At 45.5% G+C, this 20,293-nt stretch overlaps 1 protein-coding gene across 1 annotated transcript in view; it reads left to right on the top strand.

Annotated features, from left to right (window-relative positions):
• The first annotated feature begins 66 nt into the window (after positions 1–66).
• LOC117876512 (sodium/hydrogen exchanger 11-like) overlaps positions 67–20,293 on the top strand; it is a 44,573-nt gene continuing 24,346 nt past the window's right edge. The window contains exons 1-3 of the mRNA XM_034768777.1: positions 67–256; positions 8,516–8,665; positions 9,122–9,173. Coding sequence (XP_034624668.1) covers positions 77–256; positions 8,516–8,665; positions 9,122–9,173 — 382 coding nt within the window. The 5' untranslated portion in view covers positions 67–76. The remainder of the gene's footprint in view (positions 257–8,515; positions 8,666–9,121; positions 9,174–20,293) is intronic.

Genomic DNA, 20,293 nt, shown 5'->3' with positions numbered 1-20,293 from the left:
TCTTGTTTTATAATGTAAATGATGTAATGAATCTAAATAAATATTGTTTGTTTCTTTTTAATAACAGGCTTTAGCCATGGGGAGGGCTTACATCTTTCATCGTTGGAATCAGTTGGAACTAGTAATCATAACAGTTGGACTCATAGATATCATGATTATTAATATCTTTAAGCCACTTCACCCAACATACCATATGATTAAGACTATCAGGGTTTTCCGAGTCATTCGCCTTATTAGAGTTCTGCCTCTTTTGAAGGTAAAGATAAAGATTTTTTTAACTTTTAACAAGGAACTATAAAAGCATGCAGCTTTGTATTTTATTTTTAGGTTCAGTAAAATAAAATGTAAACCAAATTCTTAAATGTTATTATTTTAAACCTGTGTGGCTTCTCCTTGATGTGACATCCCCTTATGTGCTTTGCTGGTGAGATCTCACAGCATGCTGCACTGAGAGCGTAGGAGTATGTGGAATGCTTATAGAGCTAAAATAAAACCACGTTTCTTCCTCATAAAACTGCCTCCCCACGTCTGCTCTTACATTTTGTATGGTATATCACATGATCTGTGGAACAATTGAATGCACTGTACTTTAGGAGAGGGGCATAACAGTCCATATGTCAGCATTGAGAGTTAGGGGTGCACAGCCTACCTTTTCCTCTCAAATCCTGTTTATTCTGCTATTTAAGAAAAATCAGACAATCTGAGGGTTGCTGACCAGACATTGTTCTTCTTGTGTTTTGTTTTTTAAATTCTAATTTATGAAGAAAGTTTTCTTCATCCTTTCCCCCCACTACAAAGTCCTTATATTAATGATAGTATTAAAGTACTTTTCTAATCTCTGTTGCTTTCAGCCACCATGGTTAAAAGTGTCAGAAAGTGTAGCATCAATATATATGCTTCATATGCTCACAAGCTCAGGGTTTGTTCAGGACTCTTATTGTGACTGCTGGAACTGGGATGAAAAAACAACAACTTTGTGGTGTACTTTCCCATCTAAAATCCTAAGAGGGGTTGTGATAAATGAAGGGGGGGGGGAGTTGCTCCCTTTTATGGATACCCAGCCAGCCAGTTAGCTATAAAATCCCTGTTAGTAGCTGTTCTCTACTTGCTTTACATGTAAAAGGTTAAAAAGTCCATAGGTAAAAGGAAGGGAGTGGGCATCTGACCAAAAGAGCCAATGGGAAGGCTAGAACTTTTTAAAATTGGGGGGAAAAATTCCCCTTTGTCTTCTGTGTTGTTCTCCCAGACAGCAGGGACAGGGCTGGAACTATGCTGTAAGAGCTTGCGCCAGGTATGAAAAATGATCAAATCATACCTAGAAACTACTCATTTGAAGCCCCAGATATGTAAGTAGATCAGGAAATGTCTAGGAAGACACGCTTAGGTTTATCTCTTTTATTTCTTTATGGCTTGCGGCAGGGCCACCCAGAGGATTCAGGAGGCCTGGGGCAAAGCGGGGGAGCTGCGGCACTTGTACTCACCCGGCGGTGGTCCGGGTCTTCTGCGGATTTCAGCGGCGGGGGCCCTTCAATCGCTCTGCGTCTTCAGCAGCACTGAAGGGCCCCCCGCCGCCGAAATGCTGCCGAAGACCCAGACCACCGCCGGGCCAGGGCTCCCGGGGCCTGGGGCAAATTGCCCCACTTTCCCCTCCCGGGCGGCCCTGGCTTGCGGACTCCTCTGTGCTAACCCCAAATGCTTTTGTTTTGCTTGTAACCTTTAAGCTGGACCTCAAGAAGCTGTCTTGATGCTTAATCCTTGTAATTGTGTTTTTTAAAACCTAGCAAAAAGCTTAAGTTCCAGATGTATTTTCTTTCTTTTTGTTTTTAATAACATTTACCTTTTTTAAGAACAGGATTAAATTTTTGTGTCCCTAACAGATTTGTGCATATGTTGTTTAATTAGCTGGTGGCAACAGCTGATTTCCTTTGTTTTCTTTCTCAATTCTTCCACGGCGGGGGGGGGGGGAGGTGAGGTGGGGTGTGAAAGGGCTTGAGGGTACCCACAGGAAGGAATTCCCAAGTGCGCCTTCCTGGGTTCTAAAAGGGTTTTTTTGCACTTGGGTGGTGCAGCATCTACCCATCCAAGATCAGAGAAAAGCTGTAACCTTGGGAGTTTAATACAAGCCTGGAGTGGCAGTATTAATTTTTAGAATCCTTGCGGGCCCCCACCTTCTGCACTCGAAGTGCCAGAGTGGGGAATCAGCCTTGACAGGGGTTCACTTTATTCAGCCCCTGTGCACCATCATTATAGGGAATTATTTTGCCTACATCATTTGAGGAGGTGACCAGACCCTCAATCTGTGAAATCCCCTTGAAGCTAGATAACATGTAAATTTGTTATAAGTCCAACATGTTTAGCTAGCCTTATCATCAGGAGTCATATAGTGCAAGTGCTCATAGATATGTCAGCTGCAATGTATTCCCTGAACTACTATCATGCTAAAAGTTGTAGCTGCAAAAGATTTCTGGTTTTCTCACCTGAACAAATTTTCCTGATCGCATGATTCACTTGGGTAACTTTGCTCCACAAGTTGGATCTAAAGTGAGCAGACTTATTTGCAACCAGGATGGGGCCATGGTTTTTCAAGTCATCTGGATTGTTTTGTTGCATTTGTAGAAGGGGCCGAATGGGAATCTTTCAGAGCAGACACTCTCTTAATGGATCATCCTTTGTATTCAGACCTATTATTTGGAGACAGGAGTTTGTGTATCTGATAGTCTCAACATCCTTTCTACTAAGACAATATAAGTTTCTGCTTTTTCTTTGTATAAAGTGATCATCCAGGTGGCAGCAGTGCATGTTGCCTTATACATGTCAGTCTTTTAAGCACGTTTTGCCTGTTCTTTGGAGACTTGTGTATCATCTCCAGTGTTTCAGAGTAGCAGCCGTGTTAGAAGTGGGCTGTAGTCCACGAAAGCTTATGCTCTAATAAATTTGTTAGTCTCTAAGGTGCCACAAGATCTCCAGTGTGAGGCCGTGCTGCCCTGATGCAGCAAATTGGTGCTCTTGGTGCTGTGGGAATGCAATTTGCATCAGTGAAGGTGTTATTACCTGGGAGACATGACCAGTCAGCGAATTATTTCTGGTTTCAACACAGATGTCCACAAAAATTCTTCTTCGAGTGCTTGCTCATGTCGATTCCATTTTAGTTCATTCTAGGTGTGTGTGTGCCCACATATGCGGACGTCAGAGACTTTTGCCTTAGCAGTATCCATAGGGCCGGCTGTGGCGCCCTCAGGGGTGCCGCGCTCAAGCCATGGTATTTCAGGCACAGCGGGCCCTATGCCCTCTAAGGCTTGGTCTACACTACCCGCCCCAATTCGAACTAAGGTACGCAACTTCAGCTACGTGAATAACGTAGCTGAAGTCGAAGTACCTTAGTTCGAACTTACCTTGGTCCACACGCGGCAGGCAGGCTCCCCCGTCGACTCCGCGGTACTCCTCTCGCCGAGCTGGAGTACCGCAGTCGACGGCAAGCACTTCCGGGTTCGACTTATCGCGTCCAGACTAGACGCGATAAGTCGAACCCAGAACTTCGATTTCCAGCCGTCGAACTAGCTGGTAAGTGTAGCCAAGGCCTAAGTTCCTTCTTATCACCCGTGGTGGTCAGTCAGGATGCCTTTGTCCCTTGCTTCGCAAGTGGCCAGCTGTTTTTTTTTCTATCTCAGCCTTGTGCTTCTAGCTGTAAATAGTTTAACCATTGTTAGTTAGTTGTTAAGTAGCTGTTAAGTGTTAGATAGTGTCCCAGTGGGGACATTGCCCCAGGTGGGGCATGCCCTGGTCCCTGGGTTTTAAGCCGTGCTCCATGTGTAACAGGCCTATGCCTGTTAGTGACCCGCATGATAGTTGTCTAAGCTGTCTCAGGGAATCCCACATAAAGAAGCGCTGTCACATCTGTAAAAACGTTGATCCTCAGACCCAGAGGGAGCACAACATACATCTCAGGGCCCTCCTGATGCAGGCTGCCCTGTACCCAGCTTTGAAGCCAGAGCGGTCCGATGTGGCACCTAGCGCTTTTACTTCGGTGTGGAGCGCACACCCGGCACCAGGTTCCTCCCGGTACCAATCCCCGTTGCTAGTGCCAAAGAAGAAACCTAAGAAGATGGCACCGAGCAAGCCCGACCTGGGGGCTCCAGGCAAAGGACCTTGTTCGGGCCTTACACCCACTCCAGACTCGCAAAAGGGCTCAGCCCCAGGGAGTTCCTCCCCCAGAAAGGACCCATCACCGACTCCAGGGAACAGTAAAGGGCCCAAGCCAATGGCGCAGTCGACACTCTCCCAGCTCCTGGCACAGGGAGAGCAGAGAGCGCCCCCACTGCAGATGGCACCATGTGGAGATATGGATCTGGCTATGGCTCCCCGAGAGGGCAAGCCTGCTGGCAAGGCCTTGCACAAATCAAGCGAGCACCACCTGTCTCCGGAGCCAAGACAGAGCCCTCGGTCGCCACATTCTTGGTCTCCGCATCAGCCCATGGCTCCTGCTTGCTGCTACGAGTCATTGGCTCCGTGCTCCATATCTCCATCCTCGCGCTGGGACTTACCCAGCCATAGACGATCTCCCTGGCATCGGTCTTTGTCTTGGGTCGCTATAACTTTAACTTGTGGGACTCTCTCCTCGAGTTCAAGGACTCCATGACCCAGGAGATGGCCCAGGAGTTCACAACTCTGGTGGAGGAGGGTACTGCGGCAGCTCGGTGCTCCCTCCAAATGGCCTGGGACACAGCCGATTCAGCTGCCCTAGTGGTCGCCTTGGCGGTGGTCATGCAGCAAAGTTCCTGGCTCCAGACCACAGACCAGTCTCAGGAGATGCAGGCCTCTATTCAGGATCTCCTGTTTAATGGTATCGGCCTTTTTTCCAACCAAATGGATGCTCGTCTGCACGGCCTGAAAAACACGCGGGCGACTCTCTGGGGATGCATATTCCTCAGGCGTTGAGACAGCCGTTCCGGCCTCCTCCACCACCTCGACAGTGGCAGCCTCGGCAGGCACCTGCAAGGAAAAGGGATGTAGGGTTTAGTCGCCGTCACAATTTGTCATCCCGATCTGCTGCGCAACCTGGCCTGGTGAAGCACCAAGGGAGCCAGAAGTGCTCATTTTGAGGGTGTGCTCGGGAGCGACGCACCAGCCAACTGCCCAGATCCTTCCTGCCTTTTCCTCAGCTGCCTTTTTCCCTACCTCTCGGCCTGGTCGTGGATTACATCAGACCATTGGCTCCTGGACATAGTAGCTCAGGGCTATACCCTGCAATTTTTGGCCACCCTCCCTCTACCTCCCCCACACACACCTTCCCCATCCTTCTTCAGGGACCCTTCTCATGAGCAACTCCTCGTTCAGGAGGTCGAAAATCTCCTGGTCTTGGAGGCTGTGGAGGAAGTTCCTCGAGATATGTAAGGAAGAGGATTCTACTTCCGCTACTTCCTAATCCCGAAGGCAAAGGGGGGGGGGGTGTCTCACACCCATTCTGGACCTGGTTGGCCTCAACAAGTCTCTCAAGAAGTTCAAGTTCTGCATGGTCTCCATCATCCCATCCCTGGATCCGGGAAACTGGTACGCCGCTCTCGACTTAAAGGACGCTGGCTTTCATGTCTCCATATTCCTGTGACACAGGCATTTCCTGCATTTCATAGTAGTCGAGTGCCACTTCCATTTCACGTTGCTATCCTGTGGCCTGTCTTCGGCCCCCAGGGTGTTCATGAAATGCATGGCGCTGAGATGTCGAGGGGTTCCGATCTTCCCATATCTCAACGAGGGGCTCATCAAGGGCAGGTCTACGGGGAAGTTGCGCAAGAGCCTTGATCTGGTGCGGTCCACCTGCAGCAAGCTGGGTCTATTAATAAACACAGAAAAGTCCATGTTAACTCCAGTCCAAAGGATAGAGTTTATCGGAGCGGTCCTCGACTCCACGTGGGCCAGGGTCTTCCTTCCGGAAGCACGTTTTCAGGCCATGTCAAGCTTAATCCCCCACATAAAGAGCCACCCACTCACAATGGCCCACGTGTGCCTGCGAATGATGGGCCACATGACCATGTGCACATATGTGGTTAGCTATGCCCGTCTTCATCTGCGGCCTCTGCAAGTGTAGCTAGCCTCGGTCTACACCCCCAGCAGGCACACCCTGGACCATGTGGTCACAGTTTTGAACCATGTCCTCCTGTCTCTGGATTGGTGTCGGAATACCAGGTCAGTGCTGCAGGGAGTCCCCTTTGCGATCCGGTCTCCGTCGATCATCCTGGTCTCGGATGTGTCGGATCTGGGTTGGGGAGCCCATTGGGGCGTTAGCTCAGCACCCAGAGCCACTGGCTCCACAACAATCTCTCCCTTCTTATCAATGTCAGGGAACTCAAAGCAGTTCGCCTAGCCTGCCAGGCCTTCTTGTCCCACCTGAAAGGCAAGGTGGTGCAAGCCCTCACAGAAAATACTGCTGCGATATATTACATCAACAGGCAGGGCGGCGCCAGGTCTTCAGCCCTTTGTTGGGAAGCGCTCAGCCTCTGGGATTTTTGTGTGCGATATGCCATTCACCTGGTAGCTATCCACCTGCCCGGAGCCAAGAACGTCCTGGCAGATCACCTCAGCAGGACCTTCTCATCTCGCCATAAATGGTTGCTCCATCCGGAGATGGTCAGCCTAATCTTCCATAGGTGGGGGACTCCCCAGGTGGACCTGTTTGCATCCAGGCAGAACAGAAAGTGCCACATGTTCTAGTCTCTGCAGGGCAGGGACAAGGGCTCCCTTTCAGACGCCTTCCTGATTCTATGTTCAGGAGCTCTGATGTACGCCTTCCTGCCAGTGCCGTTAATCCACAGAGTCCTGCTCAAGGTGAAGCAAGACAAAGCAATGATCATCCTCTTAGTCCCAGCGTGGCCTCATCAATACTAGTTCGGCCATTACCTGCCCTCCTACCCCTCTGTTGGAGTTGTCAGCAATAAGGAACAGAGAGGGCGTAGGGCCGGCAGCACCTGATATACTGCGGCGTGAGCGAGTCACCCCAGAGGGCGCCACACCGGCCCTATGGAAACCGCTAAGGCAAAAGTCTCCGACCTCCGTGGACATGAACTAGAATGGAATGAACATGAACCACACATCTCAAAGAACAACAGTTATGAAAGGTGGGTAACGTTTTTTTCCTCCACTTAGTGCAGTGAGCTATTGTCAAAACCAAAGGGTTTAATTTAAGGAAAGCTATCTAGGCTCATAGGTGGATTGACTGATTCACCTAGGTTCTGGAGGGTTCTGATCCAAATTGCTAATTAAAGGAAAAATGATTCAGTGCTTTATGAATTTTATTAAAAGTAAACATTCAAGAGTAAAATAAAAAAACTATTACAAATTCTAAGATTGAAAATAATGACAGTTAAATTAACTTGATGGTTTTACCCCAATATTGCTGCTAACATAGCAAATAATCACTTATTGATTCTAAAACAGGAAGCTCAAGAAGGAAGCTGTTTATTTAGTTGGCAGGCAACAATCAAAGAACTTGTACTCAGAGCAATGATAGTCTTTAGTTAATTTAGTTGGTGTTTTCCTCCTTGGAATTCACTGTAACTATAGTGGCTAAACTATTTCCTTTCTCTACTCCTACTCCACCCCAGCATAAAAAATAAGTATAAGATTTACAAGACATTTTATAAAGAGGATGTTTCACTAAACAATGGCAACCTTGTTTTTCTGGAGGACTAACATAGGTTATATTAAATTGTACTGCTGAACTTCTAAGTTATGTTAAGAGCACATGGAGCATCTGGAGCGGGGTAGGCAAACTTTTTGGCCTGAGGGCCACATCGGGGTTCTGAAACTGTATGGAGGGCCAGGTAGGGAAGTCTGTGCCTCTCCAAACAGCCTGGCCCCTGCCCCCTATCCACCCCCTTCCACTTCCTGCCCCCCTCAGAACCCCTGACTCATCCAACCCCCCCTGCTCCTTCTCCCCTGACCGCCCCCTCCGAGAACCCCCCCACACCCCTAATTGCCCTTCCGGGACCCCACCCCCTATCCAACCCCCCCCGCTCCCTGTCCCCTGACTGCCCAGACGCCTATCCACACCCCCGCCCCCTGACAGGCCCCCCGGGACTCACGCCTATCCAACCCCCCCTGTTCCCTGTCCACTGACCGCCCCCCCCCGAACCTCTGCCCCATTCTACCGTCCCCTGCTCCCTGTCCCCTGACTGCCCCCAGGACCTCTTGCCCCTTATCCAACCCCCCCCGCTCCCTTACCATGCCGCTCAGAGCAGCAGAAGCTCACAGCCCCGCCACCCAGAGCGCTGGCGGCACGGCGAGCTGAGGCTTCAGGGGAGGGGGGACAGCAGGGGAGGGACCCGTGGGCCGTAGTTTGCCCACCTCTGATCTGGACAGACACTCTGTTGTAGTATTTACATAAATCAAAGTTGAATGAAATATAAACATACAAGTGAAGTGTATTTATCTGTATAAGAATTCCTATTAGAAAAGTTGACATTTTTATTAAATAATGTATTTTGTTTGCAGATGTGACTTATTTCATTATTATTTATTTCAGCTTGTGATATCAAGACTGATAAACCTATTGGAAAAACAAATAAACAAACAGCTAACCTTTAGATATGATATTGTTAAGGGATATGTGCAAGGTGAAGAAGATACAGAATATTTAATTGAACAGATTTCTGGTCATGAGACAATTTCTAAGGTGAGGGAAAATAATAGAAAGTATAGGAAATGGTTTAAAATGTGTGCTTTGAAGATTTTAATTTATATACTTTAAAAAGTTATAGATTTAAATTGATAACAGGAAGTTAAAATAGATAAAATAAAGATGTCAGAATGATTAAAAACAAATTCTAGCAGAGCTGATACATGACGTGCATACTGCACCTTTTCAAAGGCTGATGGAGCTGCTGCTCCATCTGGCAGACCTCCAGTATTCGTAGTCAACCAGACCTCCTCTTAAGTATTCCCACAGCAGCCTGGCCCTTCTACAACATGGGTTATGGCTTAATGTCATTCTAGCCATAACTCACTCACTGCTAACCCCCTATATTTAATGGACTTCAGCAATATTTGTACTAAAATGTATTTAAAATATGAACTCACAAAGGTGTATGTATCTTTCCTAATAGAAATTGCATTTTCCTTTATCTTACAGGAAATAAGTAAAATTATGGAAAAGAATAAACAAGACGCTGTGAAAGAGCTAGGTATGTAAAATGGAGATAATCTTATAGTCAGTGGGCCAACTCCACATAGCAGGAGGTCACCAGACAAACCCTGAAAAAGTCACTAGATGTAGCTGTTTAAGCACGCAAAAGGAGTCAAAAATGTCACTGAACAAAATTTCCAGGGAATTCAGAGAATTTTATATAGATATATACACACACACATACCCACAGGCGAGTAGGGGAAAAAACTCATAGGCAGGAGTTGTAGACCAAGCTGGATGAGCAAGCATCTCAGAGAGGAGATTAAGAAAAAACAGAAAGCCTACAAGGAGTGGAAGATGGGAGGGATCAGCAAGGAAAGCTACTTTATTGAGGTCAAAACATGTAGGGATAAAGTGAGAAAGGCCAAAAGCTATGTAGAGTTGGACCTTGCAAAGGGAATTAAAACCAATAGTAAAAGGTTCTATAGCCATATAAATAAGAAAAAAACAAAGAAAGAAATGGGACCGCTAAACACTGAGGGTGGAGTGGAGGTTAAGGATAATTTAGGCATGGCCCAATATCTAAACAAATACTTTTGCCTCAGTCTTTAATGAGTCTAATGAGGAGCTTCGGGATTAATAACAAGAATTTTTGTTATGAACTGGGGACGCATCACTTGAAAGTAACAGAGGAGGAGAAGGACCTCGGAATATTGGTTGATCACAGGATGACTATGAGTCGCCAACGTGATATGGCTGTGAAAAAAGCTAATGCGGTCTTGGGATGCATCAGGCGAGGTATTTCCAATAGAGATAAGGAGGTATTAGTACCATTATACAAGGCACTGGTGAGACCTCATCTGGAATATTGTATGCAGTTCTGGTCTCCCATGTTTAAGAAGGATAAATTCAAACTGGAACAGGTACAGAGAAGGACTACTAGGATTATCCGAGGAATGGAAAACCTGTTTTATGAAAGGAGACTCAAAGAGCTTGGCTTGTTTAGCCTAACCAAAAGAAGGCTGAGGGGAGATATGATTGCTCTTTATAAATATATCAGAGGGATAAATACCATGGAGGGAGAAAAATACCAGGGAGGGAGAGGAATTATTTAAGCTCAGTACCAACGTGGACACAAGAACAAATGGATATAAACTGGCCATCAGGAAGTTTAGACTTGAAATTAGATGAAGGTTTGTAACCATCACAGGAGTGAAGTTCTGGAATAGCCTTCCAAGGGGAGCAGTGGAGGCAAAAGACCTATTCTTTCCTGGGTGCTGGCTGGTGAGTCTTGCCCACATGCTCGGGGTTTAGCTGATCGCCATATTTGGGGTCAGAAAGGAATTTTCCTCCAGGGCAGATTGGCAGAAGCCGTGGGGGTTTTTCGCCTTCCTCTGCAGCGTGGGGCACGGGTCACTTGCTGGAGGATTCTCTGCACCTTGAAGTCTTTAAACCACAAGTTGAGGACTTCAATAGCTCAGACATAGGTCAGGGGTTTGTTACAGGAGTGGGTGGGTGAGATTCTGTGGCCTGCGTTGTGCAAGAGGTCAGACTAGAAGATCATAATGGTCCTTTCTGACCTTAAAGTCTATGAGTATAGTCAAAATCATTCACAAGCAGCTCAATTCTGTTAATAAAATCCATTCCATGCTCCTCTTGCTACATTCTGTTGCACACCAGAAGCAACTACAACAGTACAATGTGTGACAAAGTTCCTCCTCTGCCTTGGTAGGTCCTGTGCTTATTGGCAGATTTGCTCGCCAGGCCATCCTTATCCATACGCAAAGTACGCAGCTGCGTAAGGCACCAGGAAATTTGGTGCCCCAAATTTCCTGGTTCCCTGCACAGCTGCGTGCTGCTCCAGCCCATACCGCGCCTCTTCCCCATGCTGCCCCCCAGCCCCGCCCCCATTCCACCCCTTCCCCAAAGCCCCCACCCCACCGCTTCCCCGCCTCTTCCCGCCCCTGCTCTGCCTCAGCCCCACCCCCACTCCCCTGAGGAGTGCAGCGGGTTCGGGCCTGCACGCAGCGGCCCAGCCCCAGCTGCGCCACTGGTGAGTGCTGGGGGGTGGTTCCTCCCCGTCCCCAAAGCCAGCCCCGCCCCCCCCCCCACGGAGGCCTGGGGCCAGCCCCCCGCAGAGGTCTGTCCCCCCTTCCCCGTGGAGGGGCTGCGTAGGGCCCCAGAATAGCTAGGGACGGCCCTGTTGCTCACCTCAGAGATTCACGGCAGCCCTCAGTTGGCCACTTTTGCCAGTGGCTCAAACCTGCCGTTCATTCAGCTAACCTCAGCACCAGCCAGCATGGGTAAAAGGAAGAGAACAATCCCCGCAGTCTCTGCTGACCCACCTAGTGGGTTGGAGGACAGCCCAGAGACCTTCCCCTCTGGTGGGACCCTCAGTCCAGGTCAACTCCTCTTATATTCAATAGGGAGTTGGGGGAATCGGGGGAACCCAGGCCCACCCTCTACTCCGGGTTCCAGCCCAGGGCCCTGTGGATTGCAGCTGTCTACAGCGTCTCCTGTAACAGCTGCGTGACAGCTACAACTCCCTGGGCTATTTCCCCATGGCCTCCTCCCAACACCTTCTTTATCCTCACCACAGGACCATCCTCCTGAAGTCTGATGACGCTTGTACTCCTCAATCCTCCAGCAGTATGCCTTCTCACTCTCAGCTCCTTGCGCACCTCTTGTTCCCAGCTCCTCGCACGCACACCGCAAACTAAAGTGAGGTCCTTCTTAAACTAGGTGCCCTGATTAGCCTGCCTGTCCTAACTGATTCTAAGAGCTTCTTAATTGGCTCCAGGTGTCCTAATTAGCCTGCCTGCCATAACTGGTTCCAGCAACTTCTTGATTGTTCTGGAACAGCCCATTATCTTACTCAGGGAAAAGGGACCTGCTTAATCTGGGGTTAATATATCTACCTTTGATCACTCTCCTGTAGTCATCTGGCCTGACCCTATCACAACTGTCATCATTAGGAGGGCGCAAGCTGCTCATTGGGAAGGGTGTCCTGTACACTGCAGCCCAGGTTGGCTGGGGTTGGTTAACTTCAGCTGAGCCTCCCTTTCTTGCCCGCCTGGGTTTGAGCCGACAGGTGAGTGAAAGGGAAAGCCCAGAATCGGGGGAAGAGGGCATTCCCCTGACCTGAGCTTGGCGCTGCAGGGAACCAAGAAAGTAGATTTAAAAACAAAAATCCACTAGCCGGATCCCTTTCCCCCGTTTCCAGGGTTTCATTTCTGATAACAGCTGGGCATCTAAGCCCAGGCCAAGCCAGGTGAAGGGGAGTAAAGGGGAACCGAAATCAAGCTAGCTCCCCCTTTGATATCTGTAGTAAGGGCTTCATCCCTGGAGGCCCAGTGCCCCCTGCTGTGGCCCTATCTCATCCCACTCCACCTTCCATCCCTGCAGCTCTTCTTGCTAGCTAACCTGCCTCCCAAGGGTGCCAATTAGGTAGAGCAGGGGGACTACAGCCCCCCTGAGTTTCATACAGGAGGTGGGCTCCCAGGTGGAGCTCTTAACTGCTCAGCATTAGTGTGGAATGTGAGTTCTGTAGAGAGGTGCTTCTCCCAGATTTCCGAGTAGCAGCCGTGTTAGTCTGTATCCGCAAAAAGAACAGAAGTACTTGTGGCACCTTAGAGACTAACAAATTTATTTGAGCATAAGTTTCTTCTTTGAGTGATTGCTCCTGTGTATTCCACAGTAGGTGTGCGTGCTCGCCACGTGCACCGGTGCCGGAAGTTTTTCCCTTAGCAGCATCTGTAGTCGGGGAGCACCACTGCGACCCCTGGAGTGGTGCCGACATATCGTGCTATAAAGGGGGCTGCGTGCTCCCCCTACCCTCAGTTCCTTCTTGCCACCAGTGAAGGTAGTCGGAACTTGTGCTCCAGCTTTGCTGCAGCATTTCTAGCCTTAGTGGTATCCCTCTTTGTTATCATTTATTTACGTCTTAGATTGAATACCTTTCATAGGGAAGTAATAGTTTATCACAAAGGCCTTGTCTATATTAATGCTGTAAGACGATGTAATTTACGCTAGTAAAGTTATGTAAGTTACATAAGTTATGTCAATGCACCTTCCATCGACTTAAAGCAGTATCTCCACCACGTTATGTCAACGGGAAATGCTCTCCCATCAACATAGCTTCTGCCTCTCATTGAAAAAATTAATCATGATTAATCGCAGTTTTAATCACACTGTTAAACAATAGAATCCCAATTGAAATGTATTAAATATTTTTGGATGTTTTTCTACATTTTCAAATATATTGATTTCAATTATAATACAGAATACAAAGTGTACAGTGCTCTCTTATTTTTTTATTACAAATTTTTGCACTGTAAAAATGATAAACAAAAATAGTATTTTTCAATTTTTCAATTCCCATCATACAAGTACTGTAGTGCAATCTCTTTATCGTGAAAGTGCAATTTACAATGTAGACTTTTTTGTTATATAACTGCATTCAAAAACAAAACATTGTAAAACTTTAGAGCCTACAAGTCCACTCAGTCCTACTTCTCATTCAGCCAATCGCTAAGACAAACGAGTTTGCTTACATTTACGGGAGATAACGCTGCCTGCTTCTTATTTACAATGTCACCAGAAAGTGAGAACAGGTGTTCGCATGGCCCTTTTGTAGCTGGCATTACAAGGTATTTACATGCCAGATTTGCTAAACATTCGTATGTTCCTTCATGCTTCGGCCACCATTCCAGAGGACATGTTTCCATTCTGGCGAGGGGTAAAAGTCTATCTGTATCTCGATGACTCGAGTCAAAGGCCAGTTTGAGGCACAGGTGGATGCCAGCATCCACCTCATTCAGTCAACCTTTTAGGCACTGGGCCTGCTTATAAACTAATAGAAGTCTACCGTCACCCTGGTGCATAGGATAAAGGTTATTGGAGCAGTGCTCGACTCCACCCAGACCAACCCCTTCTTCCCAGAAGTCCGCTTTCAGATGATGGTTTAATTAATAGTGCTGGTCAAGGCCCAGCCTACCACGATGACTCGTTTCTGCCTCAAACTTCTGGGTCACGTGGCCTCATGAACATAGATAGTGCAGTATGCGAGGCTATGCCTCTGTCGGAGAAAAACAGAGTTCTCACTATTTGTTTAGGTACAGCAAGTCAGATGCTTTATTAACTCTCACAATTGTGCAGAGGGAGAGAGCTAAGCAGGTCTCTCAACAGGTAAACAATTACAGCAAGCATTTATACCCTTTGTTACAGACAATAATGAGCAACAGTTCCATTTTGTTTATACATAGGTCATTCTGATATCTTGTTTTGCTCACTAATGTAGACTCTTAGTCTACATTCCATATTATCTACACAAGGTCGCAACAACTTCTCACACAGTTCTTTCCCACTCGTCTCACACATTCCTCGCTTCTACAAATCTCGCGTTATGAGGGTTACAGTTAGCCTAACTCTTGCTAACGAACTGTCATGCATTGCATCCCCTTCTTGTCAGTTCTTTTTCTGCTTCCACAACCCTCCTTTTTGTACTGCTAGTACAACAAACATTTTCAAATCTCTATTTGCATTAAATCTCGGAATTCAGATTCTGCATTAGATGCTTTAACTTTAAGGGTTTTGATTGGATGTAATGACAATGCATGATGAGCATGGACATGAAAGGTATTACTATTATTACGTTTTTTACAACAACAATAACATACTTTTGCACAACACAAGCAATAACATTTTCATAGCGATAATATAATGGGGTTGTACAATTTTAGTCATATAACACAATACATTATACTTAGTACATAAGGTGGATACTTTATAAGCTGTCTGAAAGGCATACTTTTTCATTTGATACATATTTTGAAGCATGTGAATTTGCCCTTGTACTTTAGAGATTTTTTGAACTTTTGGTAACAGTGAAAGCAAATTTTGAAATCGATCAGGTACTAAACTAGTCTAATTAAAGGGTATTTGGAACCTAAGGACTACTTGCAAAATTCTATCTGCAGACCAGTAAATAATATGATTGCCTGCAGTGGTAATGAGATTAAAATGTATGTCTTGCAATGTGGTGGTTTTAACATACACACAGCTATTATTAGCTTGAAAAAATAAGTGTCCTGTCAGTGTAGTTTTTTGTTCTTTACTTTTTTAGCAAACGTAGTTATGAAGAGTAACAACTTTTCCTGGCTTCAGTTTACGGATACACTGAAGCTGTGGGGGTTGTAATGGCCAAAATGTCTATTGACTTTTTAACTCCATTTAAATGTCAGATGTAATTCTAGGAGCACTGACTAAAAATTGATTGGGCATACCAGGAGGTCTAATTTTTTAGATGTCTCAGTGAATTACTTAATTCTACATGCATTCTTTTTATGGACTCGGCAGGATTCGGTATGTGGGAGCCCACACTCCCTCCAACCGGTCTATATGCTTGGAAGGAGCACTGAGAATGTCTGCACTTCTACTTAGAAAGTCTTTAAGTATGTCTTTATGGCCACAGATCAGATGGTACTCTTGATGTGTCTGTAAGGGTAGTGGGCCAAGCCTGATGCTCTAGATTATTTTGAATGGCCATTAGCTGGTCATTCAGGAAATTTTGAATTTCTGAACATGCTAGATTTCACTGCAATGCCTTTTTAGCCTTAGTGATATTCAATACCATTTTTGTTAGCAACTTTTGGGTTATTGAACTAAGGGCGGAAATAACATGTAACTCACTAACTCTAGCCTGTACTTGGGTTAGTTGTACTTTAGAAACAAGGCCAATGGCTTTTTTTAGTTGCCTTAATTTCTTATTATGTTTTTGGTTCTTAAAAATATTTTAAACTGCTGCTGCATTATTGGCCTCATCCCAAAGGGATTCGGTCAAGTCTTTTTTCTTTTCTTTTTTAGAGGAAATAACCCAAGCCCTCTGTTGTGCTAATTTAATGGCAGCCCTCTGTGAGCAATTTGGGTATGTAGAGGTAATTTGGAAACTGGATAAGGGCAATGAAAATTTAACAGTTTTTAGTGTAGTGTTAATCACAGTTTACTGATATTTTAATACATTTTTTTTGGTGTAGTACTATACTACATTTGTTGGTTGAACACTTTTATGTACTTCTGGGAGGCATTGATATTAATGGCATAAGAAGGGGTGTATTGCAATAAGGTACAGGTCACATTATTAGTCACTGGAATAATTTTTATGCAGGTAAAATTTTTAGTGGCAAAACAAACTTTGGGTATTCGTTTAATTGTTCACTAATTGGGTGACCAAATAACAATAAGGGCCTTTCTTATTTAACACAGTGCAAATTCTAGGAACATTCGCTATAGAACCTATTAATTGCAATTACAGATTTTTGGGGTTTACTGGTAGTGATATCATATACTTTTATTTTCACTGATTTATTTAATTGTTTGCTTATATGGGATATCTTGAACTTTAAAAATATATTTTTTCAAACAATATTTAAATAAATCACTAAAGTGTGAAGGCTTTAGTCATTGGATTTATTAAATATATGGCATTGTTTGTATTTGGATGTGTTACAGGGGTAATAGTGTAATGGAGGAGATGGCAGGGGCAATGGCAACAAGGTGCCTTTGGTACTTATTATTTAAAATCCAATTAGGGAGGGCAATACATGCTGAAGGATTTATCTAAAATACAGGGCGCAGCCTGTAGAATAAACCCCCAAATCCAATCAATACTACGTTTTTAAGCATGGGTCCCACAAGTTTTTTTTGCCAGTGTATAATTTTTTGTTTTTTTACTAGGGTCAGTTTTTAATGTTTTTTGTAGTCGGGAATTTCTGGACTTTGTGGTTTTAATGAAGCAAGTGTGGTTTTTTGTTTTTGTTTTTGTTTTTGTTTTTTGAAACAGTGTGGTTTCGCATTATACAGGGGAGAGGTTACTAGCACATCACTCTGTAATGGTTTTGCTCTTTTTAGAAAAATTTAGAGGCACAGTAGGTTTGTCAGTGGACAAGGGAGAGGTTACTAGCACTTCACTTTGGTTTTTTTGTTTGTTTTGTTTTGTTTGTTTTTTTTGCTGTCTAGAAGACACAGCAGAGCTAGAAGGAGAAATAGGCTTATTATTAGTCGGAGAGTCCTCCCGAGGTGGAGGGGTTTTTTTACAGTGAGAAGCATGGGTTTAGGCAGGTAGTCTTTGGCACTTTACAGTGGTGGTGGTGGTGAACAGGGCTTGGAAAGGGCCTTTCCAGGGTGGAGCCAAAGCAGTCTTTTGTTGATGGACTTTACGTAGACTCAGTCTTTTTGTTTTAATGAATGGCAGGGCTGCTAGGGTCTTTGGGTAGCACTTCTTTTATCTGTGAGAAAAGAAACTTAACACATTTTATTAATGCCTGGCAGTGTTTTGCAGATCTCATAGTTGCTTGGGCACATTTAGGCTCTTTTTTTTTTGGCTGTCAGCCAAGTTTTAGCTGTGGGTAGTATCCTTGGATGGGGCCAGCGTCTTATTTTTGGACTGAGCTTGCTAGCTATTTTTTATTTAGTTAACTTTTTTTTTTTGGCTTTTTTTAACTTACAAAGGAAACTTTTACTTTTCACTTATACATTTTTTTTCAACAATGAACACATACACATTGCCATTATACAGTACATTAGTCTTATTATTTAATGTATGCCATGTACACTTTTTTGTTCCCCTTCGAACCCCATGGCGCCACAATAGAGGTAGGAGACCTTTTGAAATCTCTATTGGGGTGTTGGAGGAGGACTGTCTGTGGGGCCGTCTGTCCCTGTTGGGCTCACGCCATCCGAACTTATTGACTGTGCAGCAAGGTCAGATGCTGAGCGGCTTAGGGGAATTGTTGCCGCCCCCTGTATGCATATGCGAGGTGCATAGGTATGCACCGGTGTTGAGGGGTGAGGAGGGGTTTTTACCGCCTCGAGTGATGCATCGAGGTACTTAGGAATAGTACCTGGAGGTACTTGGGAATAGTACCTAGAATAAGGCCTTGGTGTGTGTGTGTGTGTGTGTGTGTGTGTGTGTGTGTGTGTGTGTGTGTACACCAGTGTAAATTGAGTGTTACTGGAAGACGCCCAGAGTACTCTGCGAAGTCTTTTGGCTCGTGACCAGAACTACTCTAACGCAAACCCGGTAACTAGAGGATCTTTTAGGAGATCCGACCCACGGTGGGCTAACTCGGCCTGGCATCGTCCGGCGAGAAAGCTACCTGGGTCTAGGAGTGTGTGAACCCATCTTCCCTCCCCTTTTCCTCTCCGTGTGAGCCACTGACAGTCTGATCATCTCACTGGATGCAACAGAGTAAGCGGCGCCGTCTCTCTGAGACTAGCCGACGCTCTTTGCTGAAGAGAGGTGTAGGAGGGTCGTGGCCATCCTCGTTAGTTTCTCCTGTGTGAATACCCTGTAAGGAGAGATCCTTAGTTTATGTGCCGCTAGCGCGGACAGGGCATCCTCCTCCCTGTGTGTGTGATTGAAAAATAGGTGGGGGACAGTCTAAGAATTCTCTCTCACCCACTAAGGGTACCCCAGCTTATTTCATGTTCGTACATTATAGTACTAAAACCTGCAGGTATTTAAAAAATTAGAATCATTACACGCGTGAAAATTCATCTAAACAATGCCCACTAGACGGTACCTTCAATCTAAATAAAATCATACATCTCAGAGGAGCTTTTAATCACAAAAAAGCCTCTGACACACAATGAGAGCAATTTGTCTATTAAGGAAAGAAATGAGTTAATTTAAAATTCAGCTTAGTCCAGAAATAAAAAAAAAGTTAATCTGCGTTCAAAGTCAAAAATCAATGCAAACCAAGCTAAGTACAAAAAAAAACCTGCTTTCGGCCCCAGCTGACTGTAAAAAAATATAAACATAGTCAAACCAAAAACAATACAAGTTACAGTGCTAAAATTACATTTACAAAACTTAACTGTCCAGTAAAATCCCAAACAAACCCCCAAATTATCAAAAAAACCAAAGTTCTCACTATTTGTTTAAGTACAAGTCAAATGCTTTATTAACTCTCACAATTACGCAAAAAAAAAAACTAAGCAAGTCTCTCAACAAGTAAACAATTACAGCATGCATTTATACCTTTTGTTACAAACAATAATAAACAACAGTTGCATTTTGTTTATGCATAAGTCATTCTAATATGTTGTTTTACTCACTAATGTAGACTCTTAGTCTACATTCCATATTATCTACACTATGGCCTGGTCCCCACTAAGTCCCTACTTCGGACTAAGGTACGCAAATTCAGCTACGTTAATAACGTAGCTGAATTCAAAGTACCTTAGTCCGAACTTACCGCGGTCCAGACGCGGCAGGAAGGCTCTCCCCGTCGATGCCGCGTACTCCTCTCGGCGAGCTGGAGTACCAGCGCCGACTGCGAGCACTTCCGGGATCGATCCCAGAACATCGATTGCGTGCCGCCGGACCCTCCGGTAAGTGAAGACAAGGGCAAAGTCACAACAACTTCTCACACAGTTCTTTCCCACTCGCCTCACACATTCCTCGCTTCTACAAATCTCGCGTTATTAAAATTACAGTTAGCCTAACTCTTGCTAACAAACTGTCATACATTGCATCCCCTTCCTGTCAGTTCTTTCTCTGCTTCCACACCTCAGATCCCTTCAAGCTTGGCTGGCCTTGGTGTACCCACCGAGCCACCGCTATTTGGACTCGGTGCTCAGTGTATGTCCTTTGGTCCCAGGAAAAGCTATCATCATACATGAACATCAGGGAACTCAGAGCGGTCACAACAGGAAATGTCACCAGTTTTGTTCCCTATGAGGCCACAACCCAGGTTCACTCACGAATGCTTTCTTGCTCCCTTGGATGAAACACCTTGTTTACACTTTCCCTCCCATTCCACTTGTGCACAAGGTCCTGCTGAAGATCAAATGGGACAAAGTGTGGGTCATTCTCATAGTCCCAGCTTGGCCCTATAAGCACTGGTTCATCATGCTGTATCATGCTTCATCAGTAGCGACTCCAATACCATTCCCTCCCCTCCTGGACCTGATCTCACAGGATCACAGTTGAATGCTCCACCCGAACTGCCACCTGAAAGCTTGTAAGCTCCTTGGCTGAATCCTGTAGATTTGGCCTGTTCAGAGCAAGTCCGCTAGGTCCTTCTAGATAGCAGGAAGCCCTCTACCAGAGCTACATACCTCGCCACGTGGAAGCGTTTTTCCATTTGGACTTCCCAGCAAGGTCTCTCGCTCACA

Source organism: Trachemys scripta, chromosome 4 (assembly GCF_013100865.1).
Source record: "Trachemys scripta elegans isolate TJP31775 chromosome 4, CAS_Tse_1.0, whole genome shotgun sequence".
Lineage (NCBI taxonomy): Eukaryota > Metazoa > Chordata > Testudines > Emydidae > Trachemys > Trachemys scripta.
Note: the sequence above shows the minus strand (reverse complement) of the source record. Positions and strands in the feature narration are given on the sequence as shown.